This window comes from Falco cherrug, chromosome Z, assembly GCF_023634085.1.
Source record: "Falco cherrug isolate bFalChe1 chromosome Z, bFalChe1.pri, whole genome shotgun sequence".
NCBI lineage: Eukaryota > Metazoa > Chordata > Aves > Falconiformes > Falconidae > Falco > Falco cherrug.
The window spans coordinates 26,688,687-26,714,087 of record NC_073720.1 but is presented as its reverse complement, the minus strand read 5'-3'; the positions used below and the strand labels follow the sequence as shown (position 1 = coordinate 26,714,087).

Genomic DNA, 25,401 nt, shown 5'->3' with positions numbered 1-25,401 from the left:
AGATTTTTTAATTTGTATTCATGAACTATTCAATCAGCACAGAGCAGCAGATCATGTGGGTAATAACTATGTAAGTTCCATAGGACACTGGGCACAGAATTGTGTTCATGTTTACATTGGGGCAGCTGCATGAAACCAAATGCTGTGTTAGTTCAGTGGCAAGCATCAAATACAAAGAGAAAACAAAAATATACAGAAAGCAGTATTTCTTCTGTTTTGCGTTACCAACAGTCTGTAATTTGGGATCCAGAAGTCATGCAGTGTTTTCTACGCCTATCCAATAGCTGCTTGTAACTGTTTAAATTGTGAAGGACCTGGAGTTTGAGACGGGCATCATGTGATGAAAGTGACCCCATCCTGTTGCTGTAAAGTATGGATTCAAACACAGAGACTAATAATTTCATTTTCTATTATAGGATTTGCTTCAGATGCAGTATGAAGGTGTGGCTGTAATGAAAATGTTTGATAAAGCTAAAGTGAATGTGAACTTGCTCATATTCTTGTTGAATAAGAAGTTCTATGGAAAATGAGTGTCTTCAGATACCATGGACTGCACCCATCAGTAGGAAGTCTATTCAGTATTTTTTTGCTTTTAAGCATTTGTTTGAAGTTTGTCACTAGGCGCTTTGTAACTTTTTAAAAAAAAAAAACACCAAATGTTCAGAGGAATGTACACAGTGCCTTTTCAGCATTGATAATGAAGCAGAAAAAGAGAAAACAGATTAATTTAAACAATTCCAGATTTCATTGGTGTTGGTACATTCAAATTAAAATATTGTTTAGGACACTTAGCTATTGTGGTTGAATGGATTTTAAGGTAGGCAGAAACTGAATTTAGTTGAACATATAAGCCTCTTCCTATTAAAACATGTTTAAATGACCTCAGATAAATAATATAGTTCCTATTCAATTTTTAAGTATTTACCAAAAGAAATCCTAATTTGTTTCTAAGGGATAGTTTGGGCAAATATTTAGTTACGTACTAAGCCTATTTTCTGGCAGTTTTTCAATTGTAAAGCAAACTTATTGTGCAATTCAAAAATTTGTATAGGTAATTATAAAGTGACAATAACGTCTTACTGTACAAAAATATATTTTGTGATTCATTCCTACTAAATGCACTACTGCCTCATGTAAAATGACATTTTCTACTTTCACAGCCTTCGGAGTGGCATTGGGGAAATCTAAATAGTGAACAGTTTTTGTTCAGTTTGAAGTATTTGAATACGTAAATTGTGCCTGTCTGTCTTTTTTTAAGAAAATAAATGCAATAAAATCAGTATTTAGATTTTTTAATAGTCTTTGGAGATTGTTCTATGTAAAATAAACATTACCTAATAAAACTGGCTTGATTCCTAAATTTTGTTTGAGTCATTAAAGCAGCAATCCAGATGGTAGCGAAATAACTTCGAGTGCTTTTATAAAATGTAATCTAATGAAGCTTGATTGTCCTCACAGGTATGTTTTGGGAAGGTTGCTAAGCAGTGAAGACTTCATGGCCTTTATGCCATTGAACATGATGATGATTTTGCTGGTGAACTACCAATTACACCTACAGAGCAAAAGTGTATACAGTAGGCAATGTGATAAATAAACCAAGAGAAGATATTTCCTACTCTCACTTTCCTCACGACAAACACTTCAAAAGATGGACAGTGAGGCATTCTAGAATGCACTGTAAAAGCAAATATTAAACAAGTATTAATTCTGAAGGTGGAATAAAACGGGGTAATCACAGCAGCAGATATATGGACTACAAGTTTAGTTGGTATTATACAAGCTGAAAATGATTACACTTACTGGAGATTTATGCATGGCATTAAATTTGGACCCTTGACTACTTTAAAACAGCTAATATTACTAATTGAAAGATAAACAGCTCCTATGGGCTTCCATTTTTCTTCTAGTCAATAATGTATAAGCCACTTCAACGTGATATAAATGCTGCAGTATTAATACCCTGTTCACTTAAAATAGCTGGGTGGGAAGGTGAAAGCAGCACTTTTACTTCCAAAGAAAAGTGAATTATACTTGAATATGAATTAAACTCACAATATTTTGTTTGCCTTTTAATTTGTAACAGCCTGGACTAACCCCTATGTATTTTTGACAAATTCTAGCCAAGCAGGTAAGTCTGAACAGATACAATGTTGATCCTAAGACCAGACCTTTGAGGTAATGTGTGGAAAGCCTGGAGTTCTGCTGGTGAGACATACCAGAGCCCACAGCCTTTGTGGCAGAAAGCTGCTTCTGGATATGCTGTTTTATGTAATGCGCTTAACACATCTAGTGACTGCTTAGTTCTAATGCAACCAGCATGTTCCTAGTTATTTCCCGATGTACGCAAGCTTAGGAAAGCTTATTTGGTTCTGAGGTAATGACACATATGAAAGGTACAGTCTCTGTTCTAGTACTCACCTTTTCCAACCATTTCTTGGGCTTCCCAGAAATGTACATCAAAGAGTAATTTCCATTCATTTCTTTTTAACTCCTTTATAAGCTTTTTTCTTAATTAACTAGTTTGTCACTCAACAAACAATAAACCCTGCTAAACAGGACTGACCACAATGATTACTACCTAAATATAAGAGTGATGGTAGTACCAAGTACCATGCAAAGCAGCAAAGTAGTTCTGTGTCCACTCACTGCCGTCCTATGCTGCTGACAGCTACTAAATACAGCAACAACAACAAAATAAAACAAAAAAAAAAAGGCTTTTTGGAGCCTGCTGTAAGCTGCAATTTAGGGTCTTCAGAGTTAGAGAGGACTTGAAGAAACCAGTTTTATTCATGAAACAGTCCTGTGGAAAGATTTGCATTGCTGGTGCAAAACCTGAGGACAAAGCCAGTACAGCTGAACAGGGCCTAGTCAGTTGTCACCATAGAAGAAAATGCATCTTTCCTTGAAAGACTTGGCTATGTTTCAACTTTGTCTTCCTTAACTGGTGCTAATGAAAAGAAATTATAACAGCCAATAGCCTTAGTCTTTTAACCCCAGAGTTTGCATCTTTCTACCACATCTCTTTAGAGCTGACTAAGAGTACTTGGCAGCTAAATTAGTTATTTTGGAACTTACCCATTTTGATGGAGCTCTGAAGCTCCAAAGCTATCCACAAAATTGCAGAACATAATCTTTCTTCTTTGGCCAAGCAGACAGAAACACCGTCATAAGCAATAACTTTGTTCTGTTTTGCTTTCTGCTAATCTTCAAACATTCTTCTTTAGCTGTCTTTAAAAAAAAAAATAAAATACAGGAGCAACGCAACAAACTTCCCTCTAACAGCAAATCCAAAGAGTGAGAGTCACATCCGATTTCAAAAAGTCTAACTAGATAGACAAGCCTCTTCCTGGAGGACTGAATTTTGCCTCTTGAGATAACCTTAACCTTATCTTTGAGCAGGAGCTACCCTTCCCAGGCATGCACCAGGGTAATTGTGTATTAAACAGCAAAAAGATGGCTCCTTCCCCAAACAGTAATGACAGTAATCTTACTTACATAGTTGTAGGCTTTTTTTTGGTAGGCTTACGGTGTTTAACAGGATTGAAGTTTTGTCCTGTAATGTGCTTCTGCCAGAAAGCAAAGCTCTGAAAAAGGTGCAAGAAGTAGAATTAAAAGTGGTAACTGGTAAAAGCTTCAGAAGTCATGAACTCCTCACCTCCATTGCAATCAATCAGTTCACACAGAAAGTAGCAAGCAGAGTTGCTTAACTACAGGATACAAAAATTAAATTTGGTTCCCAAATGCAGACAGCAAATTTAACAAACACAGGATTGGGTTTTTTTTTAATTCAATATTTATAGCAATCTAATTACAAAGATGGAAGGACAGAACCCTATGACTGTTCCTTGTATCTGCAACTAAGCTACTCCCTGCAGATTTAGTCCAAGTTTCCCTTCGTGTCTTTCACAAACTTTGTAGACTGGTTTATCCCTCAAGCACTGGCCCCTGGTGAAGGCTGCTTGAAACTTCAGAAATACAAGTACTGCCAATGTATGCTTTTCTGAGGTCTGGTATAACATTTACAAATATGTATTTATTTTAAAGACTGATATTTAGTTGACTTCTATTTCAGGTTTAGATATTTTTAAGCGTTACCTTTGGGTATGTTTATGGAGCTGTGATATCACACGAATGCCCAAGAATGGCTTCACTTTCCCTTCCTAAATAGATGAAATTATCTCTGATTAAGGTATTTTCTAAATAGGTGAAGAATGGTTAAGGGTGTTTTGTGTGGGTTCCTTAGTGTGTTTGGGGTGATAGAGCTGTAGAAAGGCCAGCCAGCTGTAAAACTTATATTTATTACTTCCCTTTGCTCCACACAGTTTGGAGCCAGCCTTAACAGTGCTGTAACATAGCAAGTGGTCAGATTGTGGGAAGATCATCGTAGAGACATGGACCTTAACGGGAACCAGTATTTGCAATCACGCGTATTTGTTTTCCGTGGTTTTTACTCTCAGTTAAACAGCAAAGGTCAGTGCTCCTGTAGTAATATAAGCACTGCATACACAGGAACAAGTTCTAAACTGACACCACCCCCTTTTTTGTTGTTGTTATTTTATTTTGCTGTAAAGAGAAGGATATGTCGTTGATGATGGGACACTATGCCCTAGCAAACCAAACGGTGTGCACTTGTAAAGCTTTTGACTGAGTCACAGGCCTAAGAAATACAAAACACATGCACTTTTCTCGATTTTCAAAGAGAAAAGCCTAAAGAATAGCTGCAATGTCACCAAAATATTTTCCTCTATAGGTTTTCTATAGGTTCTAGTTCAACCAGCTCCTGATACATGCGCAGCTCTGAACGACAGAACAAGCTTCCCTGCCCAAGGGAAACCCGCTGAAGCTCGGGGTGGCGGGTCTTCCTCGGGGGGAGACTGCCAAGCTGGGTCGTGAGCTGCTCACAGGCTGCACCGCGTGTGCGGAGCCCGCCACCTGCGAGGCCCGCTGCCCGCCTCACGCAGCCCGGTCCGCGCAGCCGGGCGCCTCCGGGTGACCCTGACCGCCCCCGTGGGTAGCGCGGCACTTCCGCCGGCCCCGACTGCGCTCCTGCGGGACACCGGCGACCCGGGCTGCAGGAACAGAACCCGCGAACTCAGAATAACCCCCCGAGAACCGCCCTTTGCTCTGCACCCCCCGCCCCGCCACCCTGCCCGAGCCCCCGCCCGCGCCCCCCCACTCCTCTACGGGGTGCCAGCGCCTGGGCGGGCGCGCTGCGGGGGCGGTGCGCTGTTCCCCCCGGTGCCGGCTCTCCCCGCCCCTCCGCCGGGGCGGCGCGGCGCGGCAGGAAGCTCCCCCCTCCCCCACGGCCGGAGAAAGCCCCGGCGGCCGCGGGGCGGCACGTCGGCAGCCGCAGCCTCCCGGCGGACGGCAGCCGCCGCGCCTCGGCCGCACTCGCGTCGCCCGGCCGAGCACGGAGGGAGCGGAGCGGGACCGCGCGGTGCGGTGCCATGGTGCGGCCGCTGCCCGCGCTGCTCTGCGCCCTGGCCGTCCTGGGCTGCCCGCGCCCGCCGCCCGCCGCCGCCGCCGCCCGCCTCGGTGAGTCGCCGCGCCCGCCCCGCGCGGGGAGCTGGCGGGGGACGGGGCGACCAGCCCTGCCAGGCCGGAGCGCTCCGTGCGCGGGGGGGGCTGGGGGAACGGTGGCCGGGCTGGCGGGGGCGGCGGGGCTCTCGGCGGCGGGGCCGGAGCTGTGCGCCCGGGCAGGGGACAATGAAGGAGACACGCGTTGTGGCGCAGCATGGGTGGGGGGCGCCCGGGCTGGGCGAGGGTCTCCCGCTCGGAAGCGGTAGTTGGAGCTTGGCACCGAGTTTTCTTCGGCGCTGTGAAATGCCGCGCTACGTTTGTTCGCATAGCAGTCGCAAGGGAACAGGCTAAGGCAGAGTTAGCCTGGGTAAAGTAACGCCGGACCGATGTGTTTTGAGAACTGTTTCTTTGAATAAAGGAAATATCATAGATACGAAATGCATGGATCTGAGGAAGATGCAGTGCCGTAGGTCTGCTGATGGTGAGGAATGGCTTACAGTTGTCCCACGGCTAAAGAGGTGGCTGAGCCCTAGCAAGTTAGCATGGAGAGAAGTGACCGGGCTGGCGAGACCTGCCCGTGGACCTCCTTAAAAAACTGGAGTTGCCTTTTGGTAACAACTTCAGAAGCTGGAGTGCTGGCTGAATCTGTAGGTACCGCAGAGTTTACCAACACAACATAGTTGAGAATGTCCACCCGAAGTAGATGCCCTTCATGGTTCTCGGTTAGGAGTAGCGCTGATAGCAGCATCGGTGCTGCAACTGGTGAGACCACGAGTCCACCTGGCTCGGGGCTTGTCTGGCAGTGCAGATGCTGAGGGAAGGAAGGTAAGAAAAGCAATGCAGACATGTCGCCTCCCAATTTCTAGTAGAGGTAGATCAGTACAAAGGGCAAGATTATGCATCTAGAGATCAGCAACGTTTTTCCTGTAAAACTCGGTTTAACGTTTCTTTCAATCACATAGTGATTATAGCGCTGCTGGACAAATAACTTCATCCCTTAAGACGCCTGGTGGGAAGACTGTTCAAGCTCCACATTACAGAAGAGGGCTGATTAGAGGAACTGAACGTTGCGTACTTTGGCTGCTCAAATGAAAGCTGAAAGGGGACAGGGCTAGCGTTTGTAATTATGCTGGGAGGGAAGTATCAGGGCAAATAGTTTTGGCTAAACAACTTTTTGGCCAAGGTCATGTGGGAATGAAGGGATCACAGTCATGTTTCTATTGGAAGTCTAAGGAAAATGACCTTATTAACAACAACAAAAGGCAGGCGGTGTGTAGGAGACAAATGATATGTGTAATGCTAGGCAAAAAGACTGTGCTGTTGGGCGCTATTCTTCCAGTTTATGGCAACATTCAAACTTGGTTTCCTGCCTTTCGCAATTATAGTTTTCATTAAAGAGGACCCCAAATTACACTATTTGCTGCTTGCTTAGGAAATAATTACTGAAATAGTTACTGTGTTACATCATTAGGAAAAGGACGATTCAAAGCCAGTTACCTCATGTGCAGTAACAGTAATAAAGCCTGGCTATATTAACATGCCTTCTGCTCTCCCCGTGCTCACTCCCACTGTAATAATATCATTTCCGCGCTGACCTGGATAACTCTCCCCATTTCCATCGCAATGTACCTAATTCCCATCCTCTATGCATGGCTGTATCCTCCTCGGGTCTGCTCTGCCCTTGCCCCTGCAGCTTCCCCCCTGCTCTTCCCTTGGTCCTTTAGTATCCAGTTACCACGTTACTGACCTGTGCTGATCCTGCAGGCAAGTGGAAAAGCAATAGCTTGGCAGGGGGTTGATGCTATGTGCTTGCAGATTAGCCTACCAGGTGTACCTGCCGAGACTTTCCTGCCTGGACTTGCCTGGTTGGGACACTGATAGTGGGGTAGAGAAGTGTTGCTTCATTGCTTGAAGACAAACACCTGTGGTGAAAGAGATCGAAAAAGGAAAGCAAAAAGGAGCAGACATTGGTTGCAAGAAGACAATACTTCAGGAAAATGTGTTCAGATTGTTACTAGTCACTCATTAATACAATAACTAATTCAGTATGAAAGGAGGTGTTGGCTGAAGATTTTTTTTTTAAAGACATTACGGTGTTTATTTTTACAAAAGCAAATAATTGTCATCTGTCCTACAAGATTGTATCTTACCTTGTTTATATAAACATGTCTGGCATGTGCTTCACATTCAGCCTGTGATTACCTAATTTATGGGCCACTGAGTAGTTTAGATTCTAGATGCTTATCTGCAGATTATGCAAAGGGAAGATAAGAGAAACCAACTTTTTGTTACAAGCCAGCTGTATGGGTGCAGTTGTCATCAGTAATGCCTAGAAATCAATATTAACTGTTGTCCACCAGCACACTGAACATACTTAATTGGCTTGAGCAGGAGCCTATTCTTTAATTTTTCACCTCACAAAAATATCCCTTGGCACATAAACATTGCTGGTTTGTAGCATCCTGTCCAGATTTATGGGTCTACAAAAATACTTTAAATTTTCTTTTGGAGCTCAAGAGTGCTTTTTAAGATTAGTTGAAGCAGTCTTTTTTTTTTTTGCTCTGTACTTCTCCTTTCAGAGAACAGTATGTGCAGTAGCCTTCTGCATATGAAAGTAGACATAAAAGGAAATTATAAAATAGCTCTGTGTAAAAAAAAAGAAAAGGAGTGCCTTTCAGGGTAAGCAGAATATGTGTATGCTGATCTTGAGATGAACAGTACGTAGTACTTCATGGAGAACAGCACAATATAGATTGTTAAAATCAAACAATCCCAAGCTTACTGAGCTTTCTACATAATTTCTGTATGTCCTTGTTGGAGAATCGGTGCAAAGACCGCAGTAAAAGAAAACTTCAGGAAATTTGACCATTATACTCTTTCTGCATAATTTTTGCCTTTCAAAATACTTATTGGGAGCAAATAAGAGACTGTATGTATATTGTTCAGTGTCCTGACTACACACCACAAAGATAAAGCCTCAGTGCTTTGTCCCGCTCTTTCTTTGTTCTTAGTTTCTTAGTCCTGTCTTTCATACCAATTTATATTTTACAAGTACCTTGATAGAGCTGTTAACTCTGGCATATCAGCAATGAGAATACTTTTAGTCATAAAAATAGTAATCCACCAGCTTTGATCTCTTCCAAAAGGATCAGGTGACAGCCTAGCAAAAATAGAATGACTGAACATTTATGATTGTTACACAAAGTTAACCTCTATTTTCCTAGCAGATTGGATTATTAAAAATTACTTAAGATGTAGTGAAATATGTTTTAGAGACATTATATCTAGAGCTTTAAAACTGCTAGAAGGGAACATGTGACAGATTCTGGTACAGCTGTAGGTAGATAAGAATAGTTCTAAAAACTTTCCTGTAGAGCTACTGTATTAGCTGTCTTGTTATTGGCTTTCTTGTGCTATCCCAGATTATAGGTAATGCCTGTTTCCCATTACAGACCTTTATGTTTATTGTCAAGGTTCATTAAGATCTTTTGAAATAATATGACATAATTTCATCCTCTTCCCTTCAGTGTATAAATCTCTGATCATCGGCTTTTTCAAATAAACACTGACACAAAAGGAATCCAGAACCTCAGGGCACTGACTATCTTCCTTTCTGTTTCAGGAAGCATGTAGTGCACTATTTTTTCTAATAATATGCAGACACAGTGTCATACAAACATACAAGCTGCTTTGCAAAGGAGAAGTGATATGTGGCCATGAATCTTTTAAATTAACGTTAAATTGCATTTCATCAAGAAAGTTTGAATTCCTGGTCTCTGTATTATCAAGTAGCAAAGAAATAGTGAGTTTGGGGTCTCACTGCATTTCTCCGTAGACCTGGCTTTCTAGTACCTCATGTCAGATAAGTTCAAGGGGCAGATGTGGACTGAGGATGGAGGTGAGACAGGACACAGTATGCAGGTGTTGCTAACAGCATCAAGGTTAAGTTCAACTCTGAACTTTGAAGTCTTTGCTTACACAAAGAACACATAGTTTTCACCAAGTTAAGATATTACTCTAGATGATTTTAAGCAAACTAGAATTGTTTATGACATTTCTTTGTCCTGAGTTACTGTAATAGGATTCTACTTTAGAAAAGTTTGATAATGGAGTAATGCAGACTTTAAATCATTTAATCTGAGAAAGTTCTAAATAAGTTAGCTCCATGAATTCAGGATATAATTAACATTATTAGCAGTGTTCAAGTAACTGTAAGCAATAGCTAAGGCAAAGATCAGTAGGTGATAAAAGGTAACTGGCCCAATCATAATTTTTTTTTCCTTTAGCACATTTCCATACTGTCCTAAGTTAGGAGTCACTGATGAGAATTGCGTCAGGTTACCACCAAGGGCTTCCACATTAAGTGACTTACCCTCAGTCGTTAAGGGTCAGTGGCTCTGTCGGGTTTGCTCACTAGTCCTCAAAAAGTGAGACACTGCGGCACTGCTAGCTCAGGTGAGGCAGCGCAGGCAAAGTCCTTCAAAGTTCAGGGGTGCTGGGACTAGAGAGATGCTTGCTGGAAGCATCTCAGTTACCACATCATGCAGAGGTCATCTGGGCAATACCCTCACTCTCATAGAGTCCATTTACATCTGTGTCCCCCAAAAAGATGCCTTCTTCACATGAAAGCATGTCACCTCTTCATTTGATTCTTGACACTGTTCTCCAGCGGTGGAGAAACCAAAAAGGACATGTAGACCTTCAGAGACTAGGACCATCATAGTCTTCTGTTTCAGAAATTTTCTGTTTTAGAAATGTCAGTGGAAGAAATATATGTTCACAGTATTCAAAATCTTGAATTCATAAAACTTGTATGTACTGGAGATAGTATTACTCTTCCAAGATTTTTCATCACTCTTACTGATGTCTTTACCATAGAGACAAGCCTCTGGGCATAAGAAATTGGGGGGTTTTAGTTCTTAGTTCAAGTATAATAACAGTTCTCCCAAAAGAGGTGAATACCAATGGTGTCAGTCAGGACAGATTTCTATTGCAATAATCATTAAGTACTGGAAAGCACCTAACTATTTGATGTCAGCCACAGGCTGAAGTTAGAGGTGTTAACTGTAACTTTCTGCTGCACCTGAACTGCTGAACTAGGAGCTGACTCCTTGAGCCATCCAACTGCTTGGACTAAACTTTTAAAGTAAGGTTAAAGATTAAGGATCTATAGTTTTGCCTTTTGTTAGTCTTCTCTTTCAGATGGCAGAATAGACCCTTTTATAAACTGGTTTAGTGTCCTTCTGTGCAAACACTGAATCTCACATACTTCTGCGCATTTGTGTTTCAGTAAAAGTACTAACTGCAGTCTATGCAACAAGTTCCCAGGCTCAAATTCTCAGCCAGCATCTTGTTTTCGGGCCTGCAGAGGTTACAGTCTAGCCCCTTTGCATATGAAAACCATTATCTCAGACTCTTCCCCTCTTTTGTCCTCTCTGCCTCCAGAATGCTACTGTGACACAGCACGATACATATGGGCACAGCACCTTTTAAAAAAACCCCAAATTTCCCTGCTGCTCCTCTGATCTTCCCCCGCATTCAAGTCTGAATTTCACCAAATCCAAGCTGGGCAGGCCCCTTCTCCCACAGCCTCTACACAAAGGGGGGTGACTGCCTGCTTGAAACTTCAGCCACTCCTGCTTTTGCCATTTGCCTTCTTCAGCTGCTTTTGTCCTCATCTGGTTTAAAAAAAAAAAAAATTTGAATTGCTATAGAACAAATAATTGCTTCTAACAACTAGCATCTTAGGTGAATCATGCTTTCAGCTCACTGATTTAAGCTAACACACTGTCATTAGTATTTTATTTGTGTACAGTTCAACACAGGATGAGTTGCACAGCTAAATAGGTGAATGATTATTGTAGTAGTAGTAGCAGTAGATGAATGTAACTGGCTCACTTCTGTCTGCCCATAATATCTTCTAATTCTCCTATGCCTGACTACATAAAACTGAAGCTCAAAACAAATCTCCATATGAACAGCTTCTCTAAAATAATGTCTAAATTAGCTCTTTTGATTGTTTGAGATTTTGGGGTGTTGTGGTTTTTTGGGTTGTTGGTTTTTTGGGTTTTTTTTTTTTTCATAAATGTACTCATACCACGTATTCAACACTTTGTAATGCTAACTTCCTAACTCATTACAGCTACATTTGAAAGGCAGAGATAACTTTCCCTGACACTTTTCAGTCACAGCCATGAAACCATGCTGCAGAAGACCCTGCTGTAGAGGGAGCACTAGTGGCAGTTTTCAGAAGTGCCCCGAGGGCACACTGGACCCAATGTCCTCAGTGATGCAGCTGTGGGGTAGGATAAGTAGAACTAGGGAAGTGTTTCAGTGCAATCTGTGGCTACCTGTCTGATACAAGCAAAGGTTGATCCACACCCACCTTAAAAACTGCATGCAGGCTTCTGCCATCTGGGTTGATGGGGGCTGTCAGGGTAAGATGACTCCAAAGCACACAAATATTTCAGTAACTTGATGTTTTAGTTGCACTGTAACTTTTTGTTATTTTGGTGACAAGTACTCCTAAGGGGAATTGTGTGTATGAATACCCAGCACCTCATTCACTACAAACTGTATGAGGGGTCTGGCAAAGACAGTACTGGGGTAGAAAATTTACTGTTGTATTTGTGTTAAAGTAGCCCAAAGAAAACATAGATGGAATTGGGTCCATAAGCACAGCTCGAGTCCCTGCCATAAAAAGCTTCCAATCTAAGAGGAGACAAAGGAGGATATCTTACCCAAACTTGTAACAGGAGCTAAAATAAAAAGGTCTGGACTAACACCTGTGGGCAGGCTGCACTTGGAATCAGGATTTAACTTTACTATTTTGTGTTGCTGATATGGTATTAGCGTTCCTTTTTGAAAGATGTTTTTGCTTCCCATAGCATGTAAATATTTGCTTATTAATCTTAACACATTCTTATTTTTCAGCCTCCCCACGTAATGGTAGCGTACCACGTGTCAGAAGTTTTGTACTGTCTTTTGTAAGTCACCAGGATGAACCTATACCTAGTGAAGGTGATACTGAAAATGACTTGGAAGTTGGATCGGGAGCCACCAATCAGACTGGATCATTCCGACGTGAACAACGAACAGTGTCAGTGCAGACAGCAAGATACCTCACCAGTCCATGGCTGACACGTTTTGTTCCTTCAGTTTACACCTTAGTGTTTGTGCTGAGTCTCCCTCTGAACATTACGGCGATACTCGTGTTTCTGAAAAAAATGAAAATTGAAAAGCCAGCTGTAGTATACATGCTGAATTTGGCCCTTGCAGATGTCCTGTTTGTGAGCGTGCTTCCTTTTAAGATTGCTTATCACTTTGCTGGAAATGACTGGGTTTTTGGACCTCAGATGTGCCGTTTCATCACTGCTGCCTTCTACTGTAACATGTACTGTTCCATAATGCTTATGACAAGTATCAGCTTTGATCGCTTCTTAGCAGTGGTGTATCCCATGCAGTCTCTTGGGTGGCGTACATTAGCACGTGCCTCACTGATTTGTTTCATCATATGGCTTGTAGCAATAGCTGGGGTTATACCTTTTCTCATCAGAGAGCAAACAATGGAAATACCCAAGTTAAATGTAACTACTTGCCACGATGTGCTAAGAGAATCTGAACTTCACAGCTATTACGTCCACTTCTTCTCCATCTTCTCTTCTGTGTTTTTTGTAGTGCCTTTTATAATTTCTACTGTCTGTTACGTGTGTATCATTCGATGTCTTAGTTCTTCTACCATTGTTGCAAAACAAAATAAGAAGACACGTGCCTTGCTGTTGTGTGTAGCTGTTTTTTCTGTTTTTGTTATTTGCTTTGGACCAACAAATATCCTCCTATTAATTCATTATATCCATTTTTCTTATGACAACAGCTTAGAGTATCTCTACTTTGCCTATCTACTCTGTGTTTGTATCAGCAGCATTAGCTGTTGCATTGACCCCTTTATTTACTACTATGCTTCTTCTCAGTATCAGAGACAACTTTTCAGTCTCTTCAATTGTAAAAAGACTTTTGATCCTACCCACAGTGATCAGTCAATGACTACCACTAGTAGAAGAGCTACATGCTCTACTAATGTGAATAATAGTGTCTACAGGAAATTACTAGCAATGCATTGAGATAACATGCCTTACACATGCTTAATATTTAGACAATTCCAGACAAAAAAAGAAAGACAGTATTATATCAAAGAAATGCAAAAGCTTAAACCAAGTTGCTGTACAATACATAGTTCTGTGGATTCATCATAGTAATGCACAATTCAAATTATAACTGTGTATGTGTATATATATAGCATATGTAATGTAAATAGGTTAATGTAGAGGCCATTTTAATAGTTAATAGTAGTTGTTGAGTGTTTTTCAAATAAACTTTTCAGAAAAATCCTTTGGATTGTTAATTCAGTTGATTGCAGGGGTTTTATGAAATACCTTTTTAGGATTTGGAACTGTATCAGGTTGATTAAATTCTTTACTTATGGAACCATTCCATCTGTCCAGTACTTCCTGAAGAAAGCAACAATGTATTTCCAGGTTTGGGGTTTTTTTTGCCCCCATATTTGTCAGTATTTCTGAAAGTATCTGTAAACTTCATTTTCTTAACATCTTGCATCTTGGACACTGAAATTATTTATTTTACATTTGTATATACTCCATTTCAAAATAGTCTATGGTTTAAAGGAATGTGAGCAACTGAAAACCAGCTATTGATTGGTGCAGTGTGTCAGGGGAGATAATTCTCAGCAGCTAGAACTAGCTTTTCTTCTGGTAATCCTCTCATTGATGTACACTAGGCGTCTTGGTTAGGAATGTGGTATTTTTCACAATTTCACAAAAAATTGTGCATTTTATATCACAATAAATCCATGTTGAATGGCTCTCCAGAAAAATATACTGAAAAAGCCGTATTTATCATCTTGTTATGCAGTTTGCAAATATGTCCTTTCGTGCACTTGATTAATCATCATGCATTTAGGACTTGGAAACGTCCTTTATCCCTCTATGTCTATATGTTTGTTATATTTTACATTGTGTCCACCTCTCCTGAAATTGCTGTGGTGTAGAACCCGCTAGCAAACTTAATTCTATGTAGCATTCCTTTACTACAAAGGATGCTAAACCCAAGTAACAGGAATTCAGTTTAAGAAATGAGTGTGTAAGTAATAGGACTGTACAGCAAAATGGAAATAAAAATAAGAGGGAACTTGATCAATATTTGCCATAGGAATCTGCCAAGAAGTACAGCAATGGATAAAAGCTGTTTTCAGTCCAGCACAAGTGGTAAGAAATGGATCTTTCTGCATACAGTGTGACAGTGAGAAACTTATTTGTAACCATGGTCTCTCATGGGTTTGTGTCTGTTCCTTAAGCCTTAAGCATAATTAAGTATTGCATACCATCTCTAGATGTTTGTTCTCAAGAATTTGCCACTTTCTAAGTACATAAGCACTAAATATGTATATATATGTAGTCGGTAAGGCTAAAGCCCCACAAATGAGACTTAGTCAGTTACATTCTCATTTTATTTAATATCATATTAAGGGTGGTTTTGGTTTTCAGCAAAATCCAAATGCATTTTAAAACCATGAACATCTGCTTCTTGCTGCCAGAAAAAATTACTTCTGTGCTTCCTGTGGTTAGGGGCTGGGGGACTGCTTTTTAGACCTGTTACATAGTTGGGATTTGTTTCAATGTCGTGATATTTTGTTTCATGATAGTGTTTTATTTTTAGGTAGCCAAAAGAGACATCTAGTTTGCTTTGCAGGGGGCGGTATTACATGCTAGGAGGGATGCATGTAATTCTGCATTTTGAACGTGCAAAACAGCTTGGCAATCATAGCAATTATTTACTTGGTTTTGCTTTTGCTTGTAACATCTGTGTGCTCAAGAGCATTTGTAAATGAGGAGCTTCTTCCTACCTTGTAGGGTAAAAAAATGAGAGGGATGAACACAACTTTTTATCCTTATGACTAAGAGCATCAACAAAGTTCTTGAATAAGAACAACTAAAAAAGATTTTATGCGCATTTATAAACCAGTATCCCAGCTCTGCCATGTGCACTGCTGAAGATGGTTTTGCTGATGATTCAGGCTTGCATGCAAATGAAGAAGAAAAAAAACCAGGAAAGACAGTTACAGCACACAACCCTTAAATAGAAAGGACTCACAAACCCCAGCAGACTTTTTGGTAACTAGCTAAAGTGTTGAAGTTGCCTTTGGAAAGTATTCTTATGTTGTCTAGGCATGTCTGAAGACACAACACTTGACAGGCTTAAGGAGTTGGCCCATGACAACCTCATAAAGTTCAACAAGGCCAAGTTCAAGGTCCTATACACAGGTTGGGGCAACCCCTGGTACCAATACAGGCTGGGGGATGAAGGGATTGAGAGCAGTTCAGCGGATAATGACTTGGGGGTGTTGGTGGATGAAAAGCTGAACATGGCACAGCAATGTGTGCTTGCAACCCAGAAAGCCAAGTGGTATTCTGGGGTGCATCAAAAGAAGCGTGCCCAGCAGGTCAAGGGAGGTGATTCTGCCCCTCTACTCTGCTCTGGTGAGACCCCACCTGGAGCACTGCATCCAGCGCTGGGGCACACAACATAAGAAGGACTTGTTGGAGTCCAGAGGAGAGTCACAAGATCGTCAGAGGACTGGAATACCTCTCTTATGAGGAAAGGCTGAGAGAGTTGTGGTTGTTTAGCCTGTAGAAGAGAAAGCTCTGGGGAGACCTTATCGTAGCCTTTCAATACTTAAAGGGGGCTTATAAAAAAGATGGAGAGAGACTTTTTACCGGGGCCACCCCTGACAGGACAAGGAGTAATGATTTTGAAGTGAAAGAGGGTAGGTTTAGATCAGATATAAGGAAGAATTTTTTTTTCGATGAGGGTAGTGAGACTCTGGAACAGATTGCCCAAAGAGGTTGTATGTGCCCCATCCTCTCAAGTGCTCAAGGCTAGGTTGGATGGGGCTCTGAGCAACCTGATCTAGTGAAAGGTGTCCCTGCTTATTGCAGAGGTGTTGGACTAGACAACCTTTAAACGTCCCTTCCAACCCAAACCATTCAATAATGCATGCGTAGGCATCCTACTCATATTGATGTTTTGCAAGTGCTTCTAGCAAGCTTCTTGGCTAGCCTGCAAATGCATACTTCTGCATACAGACAGAGAGGTGATTAACAAGTCAATTGTCACACAGCACACTACTTGCTAAAACATACAGCAAATACCACCTTTTCATACCAAATGAAGCATTAAGAGTTATTCCACGTTTTAAGCTCCCACAGCTAGTTTCACACCTCTACTTTCTGTTGAGGCTTCAGCCTGAGTGGATTGCAAAAGTAAGCAAATTGCTACATAACTGGAGGAGTCTCAAACCAAGGCAATGGCAGCTCAGCTCTTACTGAATTTGGCATCTCCGTGCAGCCAGTTAGTTGGAACATGCTACAGTTCTCAGTGACTGATTTTACTTCAGTATTTGGTGGCAAGAAGGGCAGGACCTGCTCAAGCAGCAGCAATTTATGGAGCCAGCCTGAGGCACAAACAGCATTTGCATAACAGGTTGTAACTGCTGAACATGGCCATGCAGCAAAGCACAATGTGGTAGGCAGCCTTTTGAGGAAGCTGAAACAGAAATGTACTGCAGTTCAGACTGATACGCTTAAACTAACAGGAAAAGCTAACCATCTCTTCATGCTTGGTGCACCCTTGCACAGCTAGCTGGGAAAGAAAATGAACAGCTTGTTTCAGGGGGAAGGGGAAGAAGTGAAAATCTGACCAAAAGAAATTAAACTCATCACTGTTACATGCTGTTTCATCCATACTTTCTCCTCCTCATTCTTTCCTTTTTTTCATAATATCAGGGTTAAGCTGCATCATTTTTTGTATGAAGCAAGCTAACCGTGTGCCAAATAATGTTTGGAAGTGAGAAGGTGTCAGGCACTAAAGATGCATAAGAAAGCTTGCTAGTGTTCCAGATATGTCAGCTTCATATTGTGGCAATACTGGCAGGGGCAAGATTTGGAATCAGTGTGGTTTCTGTTGGCAGAACACCTCACACAGCTGTCATTGGTATAATGTACTTCACAGGGGAAGGTCTGCTTCATTTAGCATGACAAGGATTTTGCAGGGATTGGTGCACTCACATTAGAAGTATTTTATCAGTCAATGCCAAGCATGCATCACCTTACAACCTGGTCCCTGCACCTTGACTGCACACAAAGTATGGTCTGCTGGCTGTTAGCTCTGCATCCCTATTTAGTTGAATCCTAGCCAGAATTGTGAGCATGGCTGCAAAGTGTGTTCATGGTGTTTTACATCAAGCAAACCGCATCAGGCCACTGGATCTCTCCCAACTAGAGATGGTATCCAGAAACAGAAAGAGAATATGAGTTTATTAGTTATCACCAGCAATGGCTTCGCACCAGAGCTCTCCAACAGCTGCGGGAGGAAAGGCCTGGTGTGATGGATGCAATATTTAAGTACATTCCTGAGTAAGGCCTTTTATTGATCATTTTAATCTTCTTTTGATCTGGTCACAGTTTGATCTTGCAAGAGGCTGAGCAAATTAAAAAAATGAGATCTCTCACACATTTACAATTAGTGACCCATAAGTGCATTTTTATGGCATTTGGCAATTTTCAAGTGCTACAGAAATAGTTTAGTCATACCTAATACAGCTGGAGAAGCTGAACAAATAACATGCTATAATCCAAGTCAACACTAGAGAGCATTAAAAGAACTAGCTATGGCAGTTGTAATTTGGCTTATTGGGGAGGAGACCATTAGGAACCAGATCTGAACATCATGCTGAACTGCAAAATACTGTCTAGCAGTTTAAATAAACGTGGATTTGGAAAGGTGAAAAAGTATTGGAATTGTGTTGGAAAAGTGGGTGACTTTATTTTAAACAAAACCTGTAAAAAACATTCAGTGAAGTTTTAGGGAATAATTTATCTTTGTGCTATTAGCCTTATAATAGTGGTGTCCATAGCACCACAAACAAGCATCTCCTCAAAAGTGACATTTAAAGCATGGCACTACACTCAAATGCATTGCACACAGCGATGTAACTCCATCAAGGTAATTTCTGATCAAGTCAACCCATAATGAAAGTCTGGCTTGGTGTTCCCTCACCAAAATAAAAATGAATGACATTAAGTCAAATTCATCTTTATTCCACAGTAAACCTAGGAAAGTCACTGTCCTTGCCTTTGTCTAATCAGTTTGGGAGTTTGTGTTAGGAATTTGCGGTCTTTGGTATTTTTTTGTGCCACACAATTACATACTAGAGGCAGCAGTCCTCGGGAAGTTCTCATGTATGTTTTTTCATCCCTGTGGATGGGGCAGCATGTGCCCAGGTGTCACAAAAGGAAAGGTCAGGTTGCTTAAAGAATCACCACTAAAGGGTTTGAGCAAAATAGGTTTAGTATGAATTTGTGGAAATGCAACTGCACAAGGTTGCCAAGGTTCACTTCACTACTTACTACACGAACTAAACGCACAGATATAAATTAAAATTGAGTCAGAACAGAGCTGAAAACAGTTTGTAAAGATCAAAGGCATAAGAGGGTAAAGGAGATCTTCATGTTGAGTCACAAGGTTTAGAGTGGACCCGGTTGCCTTCTAAACTCTCAGAGTTTAGGTGCAGCTAGATTCAATCTTAGTTTCAGACTTGGTCAATGGTTTATGTCTAATAGGAGAGAGACAGAAACCGGGGTAAAGAATAAGGGAGAGCGTTCTGCTGAGTCGCAAGGTTCAGAGTAGACCCTCTTGCTTTCTAAACTCTCACAGAGTTTAGGTACAGCTGGATCTACTCCTAGTCTCAGACTGGGACAATGAATTAGATCTAGAGAAATATAAAGAGTGAGAGGAATTTTACCATTGAGTCAGAAGGTTTAGAGTAGACCCCTTGCTTCCTAAACTCTTATACTGGGTGCAGCTATGTCCAATCTTAGTCTCAGACTTGGATAACAGTTTGTATCGGAGGGGCAGTGGAGGCAGGGTGTGTGTGGGGCGGGTGGTGGTTTTTGTGCAAATTCAAGATCATCCATAGGATTTCAGCAGCAAATCAGTAATATTTGTTTAAATCGCCAGAACAACCTAACTACTTCAAGCTTGCAATGCTTATTATAACAAAGGTAGACCTGTCAAAAGTCCCCCTTGAGTTCAGTGAAATATTTACATCTAATGCCTTTTACGTTCCCCAATGGGCAAAGGGTTGAGCCTTGAGGAGCAGGGGTATCAGCTTTTGGTGACGGTCCCCCAAGTATCACAAACTTGGGAGTCTGTGAGCTCTGAGCATCATCCCGTGCAGAGGGAGATGCTGGCTGCAGCTCACGGTGGTCCAAGAAAGCTCAAAAGGGTCTCACTTTAGGACTGCTCTTTAGAGGGCTGTGAGATGACTGGTTTTAGTCATCTGTAAATTTCCACCCTGGCTTCAACCTGAGTCAGTAACTTTTCAAAAATTCCAAGAATAATGTTATCATTCCACTCAGGCCACCACCTGGTCAGAGGTGTTCCAGGGGTGTCAGTAAATAACTGTCTCCATTCCTGTTCCCTGCTTTGACCAGTCAATGGGACTTCCAGTACGGACAGTGCCGTCTCTGCCTTAGCCAAGTAGGAGTTACTAGTAAAATCAAGGGGTGCTTAACCTCCCAACTCATTGCTCAAGGTGCCAAGGCCTACCTGGCGGCTCTGGGGTCACAGAACAGCCTGGAGAAGGGGAAGAGGCCACAGCAGGCAGCGGTGGCACGTGGGGCTGCCTCTCCCAGCTCGCCCTCCCGCGGGGCTGGCCGCCCATTCCCGCCGGCTGGCCACGCTTCTCCCTTCGACTCGGCTACATGGCAGGTGGGACCACTGCCGCTTCCCTCAGAAGCGTGGACAGAAAAGGAAAATAATTTAATAGACTTCCGGAGGAAGAGTATCTAGAAATATTTTACCACTATTGGCTCTTTATAGTGGTTCAGATTTTGGTTTTGGGGTTTTTTTCAGATATATGTTTAAACAATTCAGGTTTTGGCTTATAAACAGGAAAAAGCAATCACCACCAGCAATAGAGGAAGCAGGTTGGGATCCTAAGACCACACCTTTCAAATCTGTTTCAGCCAGACACCAAACTCCACCTATTCAGTTTATATTCCAGCAGGTGTGGAGCATCCCTTGGGCTCTGTGTGCCTGCTAGAAGGGGATACAGCGGTACAGAAGCCAGTGGTACCACTGATGGGAAATGATGATGCTGAACACAGGCTGTGGGAGTCTGTTTCCTTTCACGAAGAACAGCACTTAATTGGAAACAGGCATCCAGATCCAGAGGGTGCATTTTCTCACTACCACCTCTTACTATAATGTCCTGTTTACTGAAACTTCCCTAAACACTAGAGTGTTTCTTGTCAAGACAATATCCCACACAGCCCTCCTCACTATTTACACAGCAAGGTGCCTTGCAAATCTATTTTCAAATCAAACTGGTTTTACTGTCAAGTAATTCGTCTCTGCTCATTACAACTTAACACAGTGATTGAAGTTTCTTTTCTGATATGGTCACTCCTGTGATTTTCCACTTCTCTTTCCTCTTTTACAGCAAACAATTTTTACTGCCTATTCTAATCTTGCATTGCTCATTAATATTGTTGCAAAGCCAAACAGAAGAAGATGTGTTCTTGCTTGCAGCAAACTTGTGGATTTACAAAGTGATACCACTCAGATCTGACATGTTTTCCAGGAACCATAAAATGTGAGAAATTTGTTAGAGTTCAAAAATCAGGTCAGCTAGCATAACCAGAATAATTGCACAGCATGTACACAGATAAAGCTTTACAGCTGCCTAAATCATGTAGTACTGAGAACTCACTCCCAGATGTAGAAAAACAGAGAGACAGAAGGAGAAAATGCAGTTACATCCAGCTAGTGACCCATCACAAGTGGTGCACCCCAGGGCTCAGTACTGGCGCCAGGTCTATTTTATATCTTTATTGATGATCTGGATGAGGGGATCAAGTGCACCCTCAGCAAGTTTGCAGATGACACCAAGCTGGGCAGCAGCGTTGATCTGCGGGAGGGCAGGAGGCTCTGCAGAGGGATCTGGACAGGCTGGACCGATGGGCCAAGGCCAACTGGATGAGGTTCAACATGGAGAAGCGCCGAGTCCTGCACTTGGGTCACTGTTGTGACCACCATAGGGTGACAGCCAGCTGAACATGAGCCAGCAGTGTGCTCAGGTGGCCAAGGAGGCCAACAGCACCCTGGATTGCACCAGAAAATGTGTGGCCAGCAGGACAAGTGCTCTACTCATCACTGATAAGGCTGCACTTCAAATACCGTGTTCAGGTTTGGTCCCCTCACTGCAGGAGGGACGTAGAGGGGCTGCAGCGTGTCCAGGGAAGGGCAACGGGGCTGGGGAAGGGTCTGGAGCACAAGTCCTATGGGGAGCAGCTGAGGGAACGGGGGCTGTTCAATCTGGAGAAAAGGAGGCTCAGGGAGGATCTTACTGGTCTCTACAAGTGCCTGAAAGGAGGTCATAGGCAGGTGGGGGTCAGTCTCTTCTCCCAGGTAATAAGCCACAGGACAAGAGGAAACGGCCTCAAGTCACACCAGGGGAGGTTTAGATTGGGTATTAGTAAAGCTTTCTTCACTGGAAGGGTGGTCAAGCATTGGAAGAGGCTGCCCAGGGAGGTGGTGGAATCACCATCTCTGGAAGTGTTTAAAAACACATAGATGTGGTGCTTTGGGACATGATTCAGTAGTGGACTTGGCCATGCTCGGTTAATGTTGCACTTGATTTTAGAGGTCTTTTCCATCCTAAATGATTCTATGATCCTACAATTCCATGAAAGCTTTGTTACCAAACTTGTACAGTTTTCTCTGCCTGTTCAAGTGCTAATAAATCTCCCTTCTTCAGAATAATTCCACGAATACTCTTCTTGCATGCTTTTCTTATAGGTTACATAAGGAATTAACCTGTATATCAGTGCCAATTGCAGAATTTCTTTCAATTTATTTTGGCGCTCTGTTTTGTCTCCCCTATGCTGACTCTAAGAGATCATGCAGTTCTAACCAGCAAAGAATATGATACATGTAGTTAGTTTTCACAGTCTTAATGTCCAAGTAAATGAAAAATATGCTGAAGATTTCTGCTTTCTAGCACTCAAGCACAAGCTAAATGACCAAGAAAACAGTACTACTACCACTGAAAATTGTATTTACAGAAACTCTGAAATTCAGCTTAATCTCTTACTTTGCTTTAGCATTTTTTTCCCTATTTTTATTTGCATATTATCTTTAGTAAAAAATTTTGAAAGCAGGGACTTACTGCACTTCACTCACTAGATCAAACATATTTGTAAATCTGCTCTGAACTATATGGACATTTTTCATTAAACAGTTAAAACATTTTATATGTCTGCGTCAGAGATACTGAGTTTTATTACTGAAAATTCTTTCAAAATTACATTTAAAATGTTAGGACTGTTTAAGAGATAGCTTGTCTAAAGGTATACTATCTTTCATTAGCCCAGCTGATACTTTGGGGTGGGGGTGAGGGGTGTGGAGGGGTGGGAAGGGAAGGCAGTGTTTTCAGTACTTTAAACCATTCTGGGTAACTTTCCAGGTTTGTGTTTTCTTATCTTAGTTTCCAGACTAAGATCAGTAGTGCAGCAGCCTCTGTATATCTACCAACATGATCCTAACATAGTGACGCTTCCTAACTTGAAAATCAGCCACCAAGAGCTATTGCTCTTTTGAGCAAAATATTTTATCTTTGCTTGACCACAGTACCTCCTGTTAGTACTCTAATGAAACAAGATGTTCTTTATTTTCATTTCCTCACTCCCTCCTTCCAGACTCGTACATAAAAACCAAACTGAGTGAAGAGCAGCGTGAAGGAAAAGCCACTTCTCCATTCAGTGCAATTTTTTGACACTGTGGGTAAACTGAGGTCTGTAGAAGCAACGCCCAGAGATAAGGGTTACAGATCTATTATGAATATATGGGAAACCCTATGAAGATATCAACAGCATTTTCTTTTAAACTTCTGGGTGTTTAGCCAGGTGCTTGAGGGAGAGAGGTGCCTGTAGTGGCTGGATAGTGATACTGAAATATAAATGTGATTTTAAATTTTATTTGAGTGTCATGATTTTCAAAGCCATTAAGAAAGGCCAATCTATCCCTGCAAAACTAGTGAGCTGCTGCTCAGCAGAGCAGGTAGGCAATTTGCAGCTACATTGAGAGCTTCGTTTACCCAGCCCAGCATCACCTCCCCAAGCTCAGGCTGGGGACAAGCCGCCCCCAGGTCCCTGGGGACAGATGGGACAGCAGCTGGTGCCTCTCTGCAGCTGTGGCTTAGCTGTCCCAGCCCTCCTAGCCCTTCAGTCACCCACATGCCCAACTGATGAGCACACACACACCCAAAGTGAGGAGGAGGGGCAGGCAGGATGAAGGCAGCCTTCACCTTCCTCCATCCCCATGGCTGAAGCTCTCCGCTACAGCCTAGGATCTCACATGCAGCAGTGTACAGGCTCTGGGGTGTGCAGCTAGCAAGCCTGTGTCTCTCACATTTTTCTGGGACTCAGGAGCTTGCCCAGCCTCTGTCCCCAAGCACAGGGACAGCCATGCCTGAGGGTGCTTGGGCCAGGCAGAGCCTGGGCTTCCTCTAGCAGACATAGAGCAGTGATTTTTGCTGCCCCCATTAATAGGCAGGTGTCAGCCTCGCCTGTGCCACCAGCCAGGCACAGCTCTTGAGTTTTACAAGACTTCATTAGGATTTAGCCAACTCTGGTGAGAGGAAACAGGACTTAGCTTTATGAGACAGCAAATGAGCTCCTCCTGACTAAAATTGTGTGGGTTTGTCCATGTGAGTGACCTTGCATAGGCTAATTTAGGACTTTCCTTTGACTGAGGAATACCCTCTCTTGGTCATGGTACCAGACATAAAAACTAGCTGCCTCCAGCTTTCCTTCAACATCTCTTCTTCCTGTGTGAGCAATGTACAAACAGCTCAGGTTTACAGGATGCAGGAACAACATGCATCAGACCTTACAATGGCAGCGGAAGGCACTACATGAAGAGGGTGGGACCATGGAGTTAGGGGTGGTATCACCCTTCCGTTAGTGAACTGGAACAGTCTTTCCACTGGCCTGGGACCTATGGGCACATGGGGTTACAGGGCAATCTTACCAAATACTGCTGATGTGCAAGGTACAGACACTCTGAGGAGTATGCAAGATGGGAACCCACACTGACAGCCTCATGCCCAGCTTGTGTATGTGTATGTATTAGTCATTTATCAGAGTTTTATTTTAATCCATTGTTGTAACTGTGACTGCAGCAATATCAAGTAGGTATTTCCTGTATTTTTTTCTCAAATACAGAAACCAGTTGTTTTACAAACCATAACAAAGCTGATCATTTTTCATAATGACACCAATAAGAACATCCAGCCCCACAGACTAAAATTAGGGCTTCTACATCAAACCACGAGTTACCTTCTGCAGCAATGAGACTGCATGCAACAAAAGGAAGAATTTTTGAAGGTGATCTTCCATCACAGTTCACTGGGAACAAATACCACATAAACCATCTGCAACTCACTTCTGTAAGCAAAGTAGAAATATCATGTGTGAGGGTCCTTGCGGATGGTCGTAGCTCATCAAACAAATGCTTTGGGACAAAAGTAGGGACAAATAGCCTTGCTGTCCTTTGTGTAAGCATTTGCTTAGAGAGTTTTTTACACTTGCTTGTTGTATTGGACAAGAACCTACTATAATTGTAACACATTTTGACTGGAGCATAGTAAGGACAGCCTGATTTGCACTATGACCAGGGTAGCTTGCTATCACAGCCCTGGGTTTATAACTCATTTTCAGCATATAGTATATTTGCTGCTTATTC

General features: G+C 42.3%; 2 protein-coding genes across 9 annotated transcripts in view; both read left to right on the top strand.

The window, feature by feature from the left end:
- Positions 1-1,360, top strand: part of IQGAP2 (IQ motif containing GTPase activating protein 2) — a 127,928-nt gene extending 126,568 nt beyond the window's left edge. For all 8 annotated transcript variants that reach the window (XM_055698663.1, XM_055698660.1, XM_055698662.1 and 5 more), the window contains one exon: positions 417-1,360. In XM_055698663.1, coding sequence (XP_055554638.1) covers positions 417-530 — 114 coding nt within the window. In that variant the 3' untranslated portion in view covers positions 531-1,360. The remainder of the gene's footprint in view (positions 1-416) is intronic.
- A 3,911-nt stretch (positions 1,361-5,271) lies between these two features.
- Positions 5,272-13,907, top strand: F2R (coagulation factor II thrombin receptor). Its single transcript, XM_055699641.1, has 2 exons — positions 5,272-5,535; positions 12,454-13,907. Exons 1-2 carry the CDS (start codon positions 5,448-5,450, stop codon positions 13,638-13,640), a joined length of 1,275 nt encoding a protein of 424 aa, XP_055555616.1. The 5' UTR covers positions 5,272-5,447; the 3' UTR covers positions 13,641-13,907.
- Positions 13,908-25,401: the final 11,494 nt, after the last annotated feature.

Excerpts from the sequence above, each read along its gene's own strand:
- F2R (XM_055699641.1), top strand. The coding sequence starts at position 5,448 with ATGGTGCGGCCGCTGCCCGCGCTGCTCTGCGCCCTGGCCGTCCTGGGC. Across the intron at positions 5,536-12,453 it reads CGCCGCCGCCGCCCGCCTCG|CCTCCCCACGTAATGGTAGC; the intron begins GTGAGTCGCCGC and ends CTTATTTTTCAG.